Source organism: Pipistrellus hanaki, assembly GCF_964339955.1.
Source record: "Pipistrellus hanaki genome assembly, chromosome: 15".
Taxonomy (NCBI): domain Eukaryota; kingdom Metazoa; phylum Chordata; class Mammalia; order Chiroptera; family Vespertilionidae; genus Pipistrellus; species Pipistrellus hanaki.
Genome location: NC_140517.1, coordinates 51306798 through 51318722, shown reverse-complemented (window position 1 = coordinate 51318722; position 11925 = coordinate 51306798). Strand labels below are relative to the sequence as shown.

The 11925-nt window shown below is 52.3% G+C and overlaps 1 protein-coding gene across 3 annotated transcripts; it reads left to right on the top strand.

The window, feature by feature from the left end:
- The first annotated feature begins 1320 nt into the window (after window positions 1-1320).
- Window positions 1321-7236, top strand: LOC311633584 (zinc finger protein 814-like). Of its 3 annotated transcripts, none has more exons than XM_084906412.1 (4): window positions 1321-1530; window positions 2260-2345; window positions 2511-2637; window positions 4040-7236. In XM_084906412.1, exons 3-4 carry the CDS (start codon window positions 2604-2606, stop codon window positions 5434-5436), a joined length of 1431 nt encoding a protein of 476 aa, XP_084762538.1. In that variant the 5' UTR covers window positions 1321-1530; window positions 2260-2345; window positions 2511-2603; the 3' UTR covers window positions 5437-7236. The 3 variants fall into 3 exon arrangements, 2 of the variants coding, with proteins under 2 accessions (XP_084762538.1, XP_084762537.1); XR_014796985.1 differs by lacking the exon at window positions 2260-2345 and having other exon boundaries at window positions 1322-1530; window positions 4040-5535; window positions 6915-7228; XM_084906411.1 differs by lacking the exon at window positions 2260-2345 and having other exon boundaries at window positions 1322-1530; window positions 4040-7235.
- Window positions 7237-11925: the final 4689 nt, after the last annotated feature.

Genomic DNA, 11925 nt, shown 5'->3' with positions numbered 1-11925 from the left:
CCCAGTGCCCAGCAGTCCTGGAGGTGCCGTGGACTCTCCCATGAAATTGTACCGTGTGTTGTCAGTGGTCTAATCATTCTGCAATACACGCATTTCCAGAAAGAGGCTTGGCCTCAACATGATACCGCATTGGGGGAGGGGGTTTGTTGTGGTTGGTGTGCCATCTCCCTACCTTGGGCCTGAAGAGCAGAGCCCCTCCCCTGTCGTGGGGATGGAGCCCGGACTCTGGGGAACAGTGTGCTGCTGGGGTGTGTGGCTGATGGCGCAGAGAGGTTGGGGGCCGTGGACAGGGTTGGCGAGGTGTTTCCCATCAGCACGTGGGTGGGAGGGCTGAGGGGAGGCTCTGGTGATGAGAACTTGAATCGGGCTGGATTGTGGGGCAGCAGCCACGGCGGCACAGCTGAGACCTGTAAGGACCTAGAGTGTGGACACCATTGGACTGGACTTTTCCAGAATCTGGAGGTACAGAGCCCCCTGCTGGCGTTCTAGTGGAGGGTAGCCCACAAACAGTGGGGCAGGGTAGTGAGGGCAGGTGACAGGAGCTCGGGGGGAAGGGGAAGCCTGGGGTGGTCAGTGAGGTGGCCCTGAGGAAGTCCATTTAGGAGCTGAAGGGAGGTCACCTTGCCTGGTTTGGACAACGAGGATCAGAAAGTGGTCGTGGCTGGGTGGTGGGCTCTGTGGGAGGACCTGACCTTCCTCTCAGGAGGCCTCACAGTTTGCCTGGAGCCCCAGGCTGCATTCTGAGGGGCTGATGTGTGGAACCTTCAGCAAAATCCCTGCCCAGCCAAAACTGTATTGGCTCAGTGGTAGAGCGTCAGTCTGCAGACAGAAAGGTCCAGGGTTCGATTCTGGTCAAGGGCATGTACCTTGGTTGTAGGCACATCCCCAGTGGGGGTTGTGCAGGAGGCAGCTGATAAATGTTTCTCTCATTGATATTTCTGGCTCTGTTTCTCTTCCTCTCTGTGAAGAATTAATAAAATATATATTTTTTAAAATTATTAAAAAAAAAAAAGGGGGGGGGGGGCAGCCTATTCCACTCAGAAATCAAAGCCCACCTATTCCGCTTCCCAGGCACCTCGAAGCTGATCTTTAATCTTTTCACACAATGAGCCATTTTTCCCAAGGGACTACATTTCCCAGAAAGCCCAGAGTGTAGTGGCAGCAACGCTGTGGGAAGAGACTACATTTCCCAGAATGCAGAGCGTGGAATGGCAGCATCGCTGTGGGGAGTGACTACAATTCCCAGAATGCCCAGCGTGGAGTGGCAGCACCGCCATCCAATAAGAACGTAGGGAAGAGGGACTCCTGCGGGTGACGCATTACGAGAGAGCGGTACTTCCGGCTACTGCATTGGCGGCCACGTTAGCGGCTCTGGGTTTTGTAGGACTTTCCGGAGGGCTCGGTCCGGGTCCGGGTGCCGGTCCACAGGCGGCGGGAGCCGCTCTCCCCGCCGCACGGATGCGGGTGTGAGGCTCGAGGGACCCGCCCGCAGGTCCGATGGCGGCGGCCGCGCCCCGGCGCCCGGCTGAGGTGAGCGCGTCCCGCCTCCCGGCCCCGCAGCCCGACCAGTCAGGCCCGGAGGCGCTGGGGCCGGGGGTGGGGGTGGGGGGGCGGGGGCGGTCCGTGGGGGACGGGCCGGGCGCCGGCTGCGGGGGTCAGCGGGTCCGGGGAGGCCGGGCCGCGGGGCCCCAGGCCCGCGTGTCTCGGGGCGGCCCCTCCCCGGACCCCGGACCCGCGGCTGCGGAAGGGCTGTCGGGACCCCAGGGAAGGGGAGGTGACCCTGGCCCCGGCCCCCCCCTCACAGCCACTGGAATGTCTTTTCTCGGATTTGACCAGGGGATTATGGTCAGATTAATGCACAAGAAATACAGCCAATTTTCAAATATATATATTTTATTGATTTTTCACAGAAGAGAGACGAAAGGGAGTGAGAGTTAGAAACATCGATGGGAGAGAATCATAGATCAGCTGCCTCCTGCACACCCCCTACTGGGGACGTGCCCGCAACCAAGGTACATGCCCTTGCCCGGAATCAAACCCGGGACCTTTCAGTCAGCAGGCCGATGCTCTATCCACTGAGCCAAACCGGTCCCGGCTTATTTTTTATTTTTTTTAATGTTTTATTGATTTTTTACAGAGAGGAAGGGAGATGGTCAGAGTTAGAAACATCGATGAGAGAGAAACATCTATCAGCTGCCTCCTGCACACCCAAGGTACATGCCCTTGACCGGAATCGAACCTGGGACCTTTCATTCGCAGGCTGATGCACTGTCCACTGAGCCAAACCGGTTTCGGCTGTCCCTTATTTGTGATTGGAGCACAGGCGGACAGTCTTTCCCTACTGGGTAATTCGACGGGGAAAAGTTGGCCTTTGCCATTTCAAGAAGACGGCCACCAGGGGGACTGCAAGCCATGTGGCCAACATGGTGGCTGGCAAATCATGCGGTCCAAAATGGCAGCCTTCTAAACTGTTCTTTGACAGAAAAGATGATTTGTTTATTCTCACACAGGGCAGGGTGACCTTTAAGGATGTGGCCCTGTACTTCTCCTCAGAGGAATGGGAGCTCCTGGATGAGGCTCAGAGACGCCTGTACCATGATGTGATGCTGGAGAACCTGACACTGATAACCTCCTTGGGTGAGGATTTCAAACACACATCTGCCCCCCCCCCCCCCCCCCTATTCTGTGGGCAGTAATGTCTGCCCTTCCCTTTTCCCCCAGTAGCAGGTCTGTCCTCACACCAGGACTATGGTACTGATTTCTTCCCCAGATCCCTGGGTAGGTGCTGTGCTTAGACCCCTGGAGAACTGCTGTGCTTAGACTCCTAGATAGATAGGTGCTGTGTTTAGACCCCCGGATAGCTACTCTGCTTATACACCTGTATAGGTGCTGTACTTAGTGGGATTGAGGTCTGTGACTGGCCCTCTCCTTCCTTGAAGAGCCCCAGAGTTGCAGGAAAGAATCAGGGCAGGAATCTTACAGTGAACCCATACACCTGACTTGCTTCTCCTTGTCGGAATGACTTTGTTCAGATCTTAGGCCCTTGTGTAACTAGGTTCTTCTGCCTCTGCCTAGTAACTTTGTCTCAGGCCTGCCGGGGCCAGGAATCCCCATCACTGGCATGGTTCCTCCTCCCTTGGACTGTGGGCTATTCTTGCAAGACCCTCCTTCGAAGTTCTCTGGGTAGTAGTTGGTTTTTTTGTTGGGTGTGATGTGCTGAGTTGTTCTGGGCTGGTGCTGGTTACTCATGTGTGCTGTCCTTCTCTTAGTACCTGTATAAGGTGCCATGCATTTGCTCACTGAGGGAGTTGGGTCGGGTTAGAAAGAGGTGTTTCATGGGATGTACATGAATTCAGGCTCAGCAAAATGTTAGGAGTGGCACCTGGAAGAGGCTGCAATGCCAGTGCTGTGTTCAACACACACCAGACACCTACTGTGTTGAACTAGTGCTTTGATCACATGCCTGGGGCCACATTTCATTTCTGTCTGTCTATCCCCTTCCCTGAAACTTTCACTGATTTCTCAGCTCTATCACTTATCACTTCTACTCTCACCTCCAGCCTCACATCTCTGCACTGTGTGTGTCTAGTCTGTTTTTCTCACCACTCCATCTGTGGTGCTTTCCTCGTTGGCCCCTATGCATCGTGTCCTGAGTTGTGTGCATATTTCTAAAAGTCCTGAATAGCAGCTGCCCTGTTATAGTTGTATTGTCTTGCGCCTTAACACACCCGTCTGCACAGCTTTTGTGTGTCACCAGTTGCGAAGTTCTGAAGGGAAACCATTTTTGAAGTGAATTGTCGAACCTTTGTCTGCTCTCTGTGTACACTGCCTGGTTGGGTCCTTCACCATGTGAGGCCTCCCCCAGTCTGTGCTCCTCATGGCCCAGTATTGCGGAGCAGCCCCATCCTCAGCGGGTGCTCACTCCCTGGTCCTGCACACAATGCCATGGACTCGGTCCTGGGTTTGTCAGACACACGAGTGAGGACTGCCCCTTCCCTCCAGAGGCAACATGCACTTAACCAGCACTTTTCACTTTCAGGTTGTAGGCATGGAGCCCAGAGTGAGGAGGCCCCTTGTGAGCTCAGAAATTCTTTACAAGGAGTGTCAGAGGTCAGGACTCCCAAGGCCGGTGTGTCTCCCCCGGAGGCCCATCCTTGGGAGCTGTGTGATGTGCACGTGGGACACATTTTGCACTTCACTGGGCACCCGGGAACGCATCCTGGGCAGAAACTGTACCAGATGGGGGCATGTGAGAAACAGTTGGATGTGAGCACAGAACGTGAGCATCAGAGGCAGCTCACGGGAGAGATGTGCTTCAGAGGCCACGAGGAGAGAGCCTCATTTATGAAGGACTGCAAGTTCTGGGCATCGGGGACGTCCGGTTCCTGTGAGGAGGTTTTGACGGACTTCCTGGCCAGCTCAGGATTTCTCCAGCATCAGGCCACTCACACCAGGGAGAAGTCAAACAGGGGAACGGAGTGTGCCACAGACTCTCACAACGGAAAATCTCTCTCTGATTCAGAATACTCTAAAGATTTTAATTGCAAATGCAAGCTTGTTCAAGACCGGAGACTCCTCACCCGAGAAAGATGCCACATGAGCAATGAATGTGGAAAATCGTATGGCAAAAGCTACAGTCTTAATGACCATTGGAGAGCTCACACTGGGGAAAAGCCTTATGAGTGTGGGGAATGTGGGAAGTCCTTTAAGCAAAACTCTAGCCTCATTCAACACCAGAGAGTTCACCCTGGAGTGCGGTCTCACAATTGTGAGTTATGTGGAAAATTATTTAGCAAAAAGTCCAACCTCATTAAACATGGAAGAATCCACACTGGAGAAAAGCCTTATGAGTGTGGGGAATGTGGGAAGTCCTTTAGCCAAAGCTCTGCACTCCTTCAACACCGGAGAGTTCACACAGGAGAGAGGCCTTATCTGTGCAGTGAATGTGGGAAGTTCTTTACCTACCACTCCAATCTCATAAAACACCAGAAAGTTCACTCTGGATCCAGGCCCTATGCCTGCAGCGAATGTGGGAAATGTTTTAGCCAAAGCTCTGTGCTTCTTGAGCATCAGAGAATTCACACTGGAGAAAGGCCTTATGAGTGCGGTGAATGTGGAAAATTCTTCACTTACAAATCTAGTTACTTAAAGCACCAGAGAGTTCACACTGGGGAAAGGCCGTATGAGTGCAGTGAATGTGGGAAATTCTTTTCTTGCAGCTCTAGTCTCATTAAACACATACGAATTCACACTGGAGAAAGGCCTTATGAGTGTAACCAGTGTGGGAAATCTTTTAGACAAAGCTTTGTACTTTCTCAGCATCGGAGAATTCACACTGGAGAAAGGCCTTACCAGTGCAGTGAATGTGGGAAGTTTTTTACGTACAGCATTAGTCTCTTAAAACACCAGATCTCACACCAGAGAAAGGCTTTATGAGTGTAGTGAATGTGGAAATCTTTTAGGCATAGTTCGAGCCTCATTAAACATCAAAGATTTTCCCTCACTGGTTTGGCTCAGTGAATAGAGCCTCAGACTGTGGACTGAAGGGACCCAGGTTCAATTCTGGTCAGGGGCTACAGGCTTGATCCCTAATAGGGGGTTGCAGAAGGCAGCCAATCAATGATTCTCATTAAATTTTCACTCCTTTTCCCTTTCTCTCTGGAATCAATTTTAAAAAATTGAAGATTTCACACTGCATAAAGGCCTTGTGAATAAGGAAATGAATCTTATCTTCAATTCCAGGCACCTAAAACACCATGTCACATTGGATGAAGACCGTATGAGTGTGGCAAGTGTGGGAAATCGTTTCCCAGATTTTAGTATTTTATCCAGAGAATTCACATTGGATAAAGACCTTATGAGAGGAGTGGCTATGAGAAGGCCTTCAGCCAAAGGAACTTACCTTATTGAATACCAAAATATTTTTTTTTAAGTATTCGGTGCCATGTTTATTTTAATTGTAAAAATAAAGTGTTCATTTTAGAGAGAAACATCAATGTGAGAGAATCGCAACTGAGAAACTGGCATCCCCTGGTTGCATGCGATGACACCCAACCAACTGAGGCACATCAGCCAGGCCACCACAGATCTGAAATGGGAGAACTGCCTTAACGTCACAGGCATATGCTGTTTCTTTGTTCAATATACCAGAACTGGAAGAGATCCCTTATGAAGGTCCCATTTGCCTGTATGCATCTGAACTACAAATTCCAGTGTGGGAACTACATTGCACTTTTTAACCTGCCCAGGGCCATGGCCAGATTTATATCACTGGCACTTCTGTTGCAGAAGCCATTTCAACTCTACCTCATGGCTGGAGCCTGTAGTGTGGAACATTTATCCATCCCAGAATGTCCTGGCAAGTACGTCCCAGTGTCTTCTCATTGGTGGGACGATTCATGAGTAGGCTGAGCACTTACTCTTTATATCATATATAATTTTTTTTTACAGAGAGGAAGGGAGAGGGATAGTGTGTTAGAAACAGATCAGCTGCCTCCTGCAAACTCCCCACTGGGTATGTGCCCGCAACCAAGGTACATGCTCTTGACCATTATCAAACCTAGGACCCTTGAGTCCTCAGGCTGATGTTCTGCTCTGTCCACTGACCAAAAATGGTTAGGGCTGAGCACTTACTCTTGCCCTTTTTTTTTTTTTTTTTTCTGGTAAGTTAAGGCATGGGCTTTACCCAGTTTTGACTTAGAGGACTCTGTTGGGCATTTTAAAACCTGGACTACATTTTTCTTTTTTTTTAAAATATATTTTATTGATTTTGTACAGAGAAGGGAGAGAGATACAGAGCTAGAAGCATTGATGAGAGAGTCATCGACCAGCTGCCTCTTGCACACCCCCTACTGGGGATATGCCCGAAACCAAGGTACATGCCCTTGACCAGAATCGAACCTGGGTCCCTTCAGTCCCCAAGCCTACGCTCTATCCATTGAGCCAAACCGGTCTTGGCGATGGACTACATCTTTTCAAAGATACTGTTGGCCTCATATGACTCCAGTGATATCATTTTTCAGACTTGAAGTCACCAACCTGGGAATTGTGCCTTACCATTGCTCTTTTTTTGTATGACAATAAAGGTCTTATTGTTCAAGCCACTGTTCATCTTGAGGTTCCAGTTACCTTTTTGGATGCTTTGAAGTTCACAGGTTTGCTAGCACAAAGGGGTGAACAGCTTTGATTGGGATCCGGACTTTATGTACCTCCAGGTACAGTGTGATGGCAGAAGATGCGTCTTCTGTTTTGGCCTAGTTTGCGTTGCTGCTCCCTGGTCTCCTCCAGGGTCTCCTCTCTGGTCTCCTCCAGGGTCTCCTCTCTGGTCTCCTCCAGGGTCTCCTCTCTGATCTCCTCCCTGGTCTCCTCCAGGGTCTCCTCCCTGGTCTCCTCCAGGGTCTCCTCCATGGTCTCCTCCAGGGTCTCCTCCCTGGTCTCCTCTCTGGTCTCTTCCAGGGTCTCCTCCCTGGTCTCCTCCCTGGTCTCCTCTCTGGTCTCCTCCCTGATCTCCTCCCTGGTCTCCTCTCTGATCTCCTCCCTGGTCTCCTCCCTGGTCTCCTCTCTGGTCTCCTCCCTGATCTCCTCCCTGGTCTCCTCTCTGATCTCCTCCCTGATCTCCTCCCTGGTCTCCTCTCTGATCTCCTCCCTGGTCTCCTCCCTGATCTCCTCCCTGGTCTCCTCTCTGATCTCCTCCCTGATCTCCCTGGTCTCCTCTCTGGTCTCCTCCCTGGTCTCCTCCCTGATCTCCTCCCTGGTCTCCTCTCTGGTCTCCTCCCTGGTCTCCTCCAGGGTCTCCTCCCTGGTGTCCTTCGGGGTCTCCTCCATGGTCTCTTCCAGGGTCTCCTCTTGGGGAGGCTCTTCCTGGGCCAAGGAGGCGCCCGGACTGGCTGCCCTGGGGCTGCGTGGACTCTCCCAGGACACGGCGCCCTCTGCGGGCCCCGGGAGGCTCTCTCCCTGGAGGATGAGCAGGGAGGGGGGCCGGTGGTCTTCCCTGTCAGCGCCGCATCCACCCGGCCACGGAACCCTTGGTGGGAACCCTCTGCCCTCCCCTCCAGCTTTCCCACGACCCCTCAGCCTGCTCCCGAGCCCAGCACGGTCCTGCCCTTCCTGAGGGAGGAAGCGGCTCCTTCTGTCTTTTCTCACCCTGAAGGTTTCTGCTCCGTCGTGAATGCCTTTTATTTTTATTTTTTTAATCCTCTCCCGAGGATATTTTTCTATTGATTTTTTAGAGAGAGCGGAAGCCCATCCCGGCATGGCTCCCTGGTTGATCATTGACCTTTGAACCTGTTTGGTTCGCTGTCGAGGGCACATGCCCAGGTTTCAGGCTCCGTCTCCATTTATTAAAATAAATAAATCAATGTTTCTCTCTCATCGATGTTTCTATCTCTCTATCCCTCCCTTCTCTTCTCTGTAAAAAATCAATAAAGTATATTAAAAAAGAAAAAAGCCAGGACCTGTTTGGCTCAATGGATAGAGCGTCGGCTTGGGGACTGAAGGGTCCCGGGTTCGATTCCGGTCAAGGGCATGTACCTTGGTTGCGGGCACATCCCCAGTAGGAGGTGTGCAGGAGGCAGCTGATCGATGACTCTCTCTCATTGATGTTTCTAACTCTCTATCCCTCTCCCTTCCTCTCTGTACAAAAATCAATAAAATATATTAAAAATAAAAATAAAAGAAAAGAAAAAAAAGGAAGGAAGGAAGAAAGAAAAAAGGGAAGTTCAAGAAGGTGAAGGTGCCAAAACCGGTGTGGCTCAGTGGATAGAGCATCGGCCTGCGGACTGAAGGGTCCCAGGTTCAATTCCGGTCAAGGGCATGTACCTGGGTTGTGGGCACATCCCCAGTGTGGTGTGTGTGTGTGTGTGCAAGAGGCAGCTGATGGATGATTCTCTCTCATTGACGTTTCTAACTCTCTATCCCTCTCTCTTCCTCTCTGTGAAAAATCAATAAAGTATATTAAAAGAAAAAAGAGAAGAAGAAGGTGAAGGTGCTGAAGCTGCTGACACCAAATCAGCGTGACGCCAAGAGCAAGGCCCCGGGGACAAGAGCTAACAGCGAGAGGACCTCCTCCCCCCCCCCCCCTCTACCCCTCCGCAGGCTCAGTTCATCGGTCCGGTTCAGAGCCTCAGAGGCTGTGACAGACCGAGGAGGGTCCGGGCCCCTGGGCCCGGGAGCAGCAGCTGCCGCCACACCTGCCCCTGTCCGGCCCAGCCCGCTGTGAGGCAGCTCCTCGGTCCTTCCCCCAGGTGTGCGCGGGCCTCTGCCTCCAGTGTCCTGCTCACAGGCAGAGAACAGGGCTTGGCTGCGAGGCTGCTTCCTGGCCTGCCAGGCCGGCTCCGTTCCCGTCCTCCTCGCCGGGCAGGTAGCCCGAGCCTGCTTCTCCCCTCGGGAGCTCTATTTACGACGTCTCCCTGTGGCTCCGTGACTGTCCTCAGCCTCAGTGGGGCTGATGGACGAGACCCTCCCTCCGTCTCTAAGTTCTACTGTGTTTTCCCGAGAATAAGACATCCTCCAAAAATAAGACCCACTTACAGGCTTCCTTCTGAGTGAAATATAAGGCATCCCCCCGAAAATAAGGCCCCCCCCCCCAGGCTAAAAACATGAGAGATTTGGTCCACTGATTCTGAAAGAAATGGGGTCACAAGAAATTCACCAGGAAATTCAGGAATTAGATTGTTATGATGATGTTCCAGAAGATGATGACGTGATTGTCATTGAATAAATGAGTAAATTCTTGATACTGTAGGATTCCCAGTTTGTCTGGTTTGTGTTGACAACGACCGTACTGCCATACCGCATACAGGCAATAAATTTCCTTTATTTTCATTGAACAATAAATGTGTACCATATTCTTCTTCCTGGAAAAATAAGACATCCCCTGGAAATAAGACCTATCGCATCTCTGGGAGCAAAAATGAATATTAGACACTGTCTTATTTTCGGGGAAACAGGGTAGCAGGTACTTCCCTGGTTCGTTGCTCTGTGGGGACCTCGCAGGACAGGGCTGCACTGGCCGCACTGGGGAGCCGGGGCCCTAAGCTGAGGCTCCCACAGGGCCTCTGGGGGCAGGCTGGGTGGCAGCTCCCTGGTGGACGGAGGGGTCTGCTTCCTGAAGGTGCTAATCCCGGACCTAACACACTGGAGTCAGAGGCCCATGGAGGCTCCGCCCGCCCCCCAGGGTCCTAGATACCAGTAGGGGACTACTGTTCAAAGGATCAGGCAGAGCACATAGAATTCAGTTGCAAATATGTGAGCCAGACACATAAAGGGGAGTGTTTTGATGGTTTCATGGTGTAAAGACCCCCCACCATGGCCAATTTCAAGGCACCAGCTTGTAAAATTTCTCTAACCCATCCCTGCGTGTGGCCATCACCAGTCTGTCTCCTCACACTCCTGTTGCTTGTTCTTCCCGGACTAACTCCCACCAGAGGACTGAGGCCACTCCCCCCTGGGAGGAGTGGGGGCCGGGCCTTCTCCCAGGGGCTGTGCCAGCAGCTCTTGGTCGAAGTTCTGCTGCCATCAGCGGGTCTGGGACCGCCAGGCCCTTCCTCAGCACCCCTCTGGGGAAGATGGCACTGTGTTATCATAGACCCTCCCTTCCTCCAGGTGATGGACAGACGTAAACCCCACCTGCAGCCAGACATTCCTGAGCTCTGAACCACCACCAATCAGCACCTGCCAAACACCCTAGGCCCCCGATTCCTGAGTCCCTAGGTCCCTAATCACCAATCAGCGTGTGCTGAATGCCCTAAGCCCCACCCCCTATCCTTAAAGGTGCTTGTACCCCGGCCCTTGCCCTCTTCCGCTCCTCTCCGTGGAAGCAGCTGGCAGGAGTACCCCTCCCTCCAATAAAGCCCGTGTCCTGCCATCCAGTCTCCAGTCTACCTTCTTTATTTATTTATTTATTTATTTATTTATTTATTTATTTATTTTAAAATATATTTTATTGATTTTGTATAGAGAGCAAGGGAGAGAGATAGTTAGAAACATCGATGAGAGAGAGTCATCGATCAGCTGCCTCCTGCACACCCCCTACTGGGGATGTGCCCGCAACCAAGGTACGTGCCCTTGACAGGAATTGAACCCGGGACCCTTCAATCCCCAAGCCGACGCTCTATCCATTGAACCAAACCGGTTTCGGCTGCCTTCTCTATTTAATCTATCATATTGCGCCCACAATGAACGGAGACCTCCTCGCTGCAGTGCCCGCAGCCTGGGCGCGGTGCCCTGGCCAGGTCTGCCTTCCTTCCCGCCTCCAGGCACCCGGCCTCGCTGTGGCCCAGGAGGCCTGGAGGGGCTGTGGCCTCACTGCCCGCCCCGGGGCGGGACGTCCTGGCAGCCCCCTTCCTCCTGTGCCTGTGGCCCCGGGGCCGGGTCACCGACTCCAGGGCCTTTCAGGGGCCCGGATGCACGGGCCGGGCTGGGGAACCTGAGGGGTTCCTCGGTGTCAGGAGATTCCGGTGGTTGGGACTCCTGGGAACATGCCGTGTCGTCAGATCTTTCCATTTTCCAAAAGAAGCTAGAAATCCTAAATAAATAAATAAACAAACAAACAAACAAACAAATAAATAAATAAATAAAATAAAAATAAAGAGGAGGCAAAGCCCACCTAGTCCACTCCCCATGCACCTGGCAACTGAGCTGGAGGTTTTTTGTTTTTTTTTTCTCAATAAGCCTTTTCCCCCTGCCTTTCCTGCCTCCTAGGGAAGGGACTACATTTCCCAGAAAGCCCAGAGTGAAGAGGCAGCATCGCTGTGGGGAGGGACTACATTTCCCAGAAAGCGCAGAGTGAAGTGGCAGCATCGCTGTGGGGAGGGACTACATTTCCCAGAATGCACAGCGTGGAGTGGCAACACCGCCATCCAATAAGAAGGTAGGGAAGAGGGGCTTCTGCGGGTGACGCATTGCGAGAGGGCGGTACTTCCCGCT

Excerpts from the sequence above, each read along its gene's own strand:
- LOC311633584 (XM_084906411.1), top strand. The coding sequence starts at position 1,498 with ATGGCGGCGGCCGCGCCCCGGCGCCCGGCTGAG. Across the intron at positions 1,531-2,510 it reads CGCCCCGGCGCCCGGCTGAG|GGCAGGGTGACCTTTAAGGA; the intron begins GTGAGCGCGTCC and ends ATTCTCACACAG. Across the intron at positions 2,638-4,039 it reads GACACTGATAACCTCCTTGG|GTTGTAGGCATGGAGCCCAG; the intron begins GTGAGGATTTCA and ends TTTCACTTTCAG.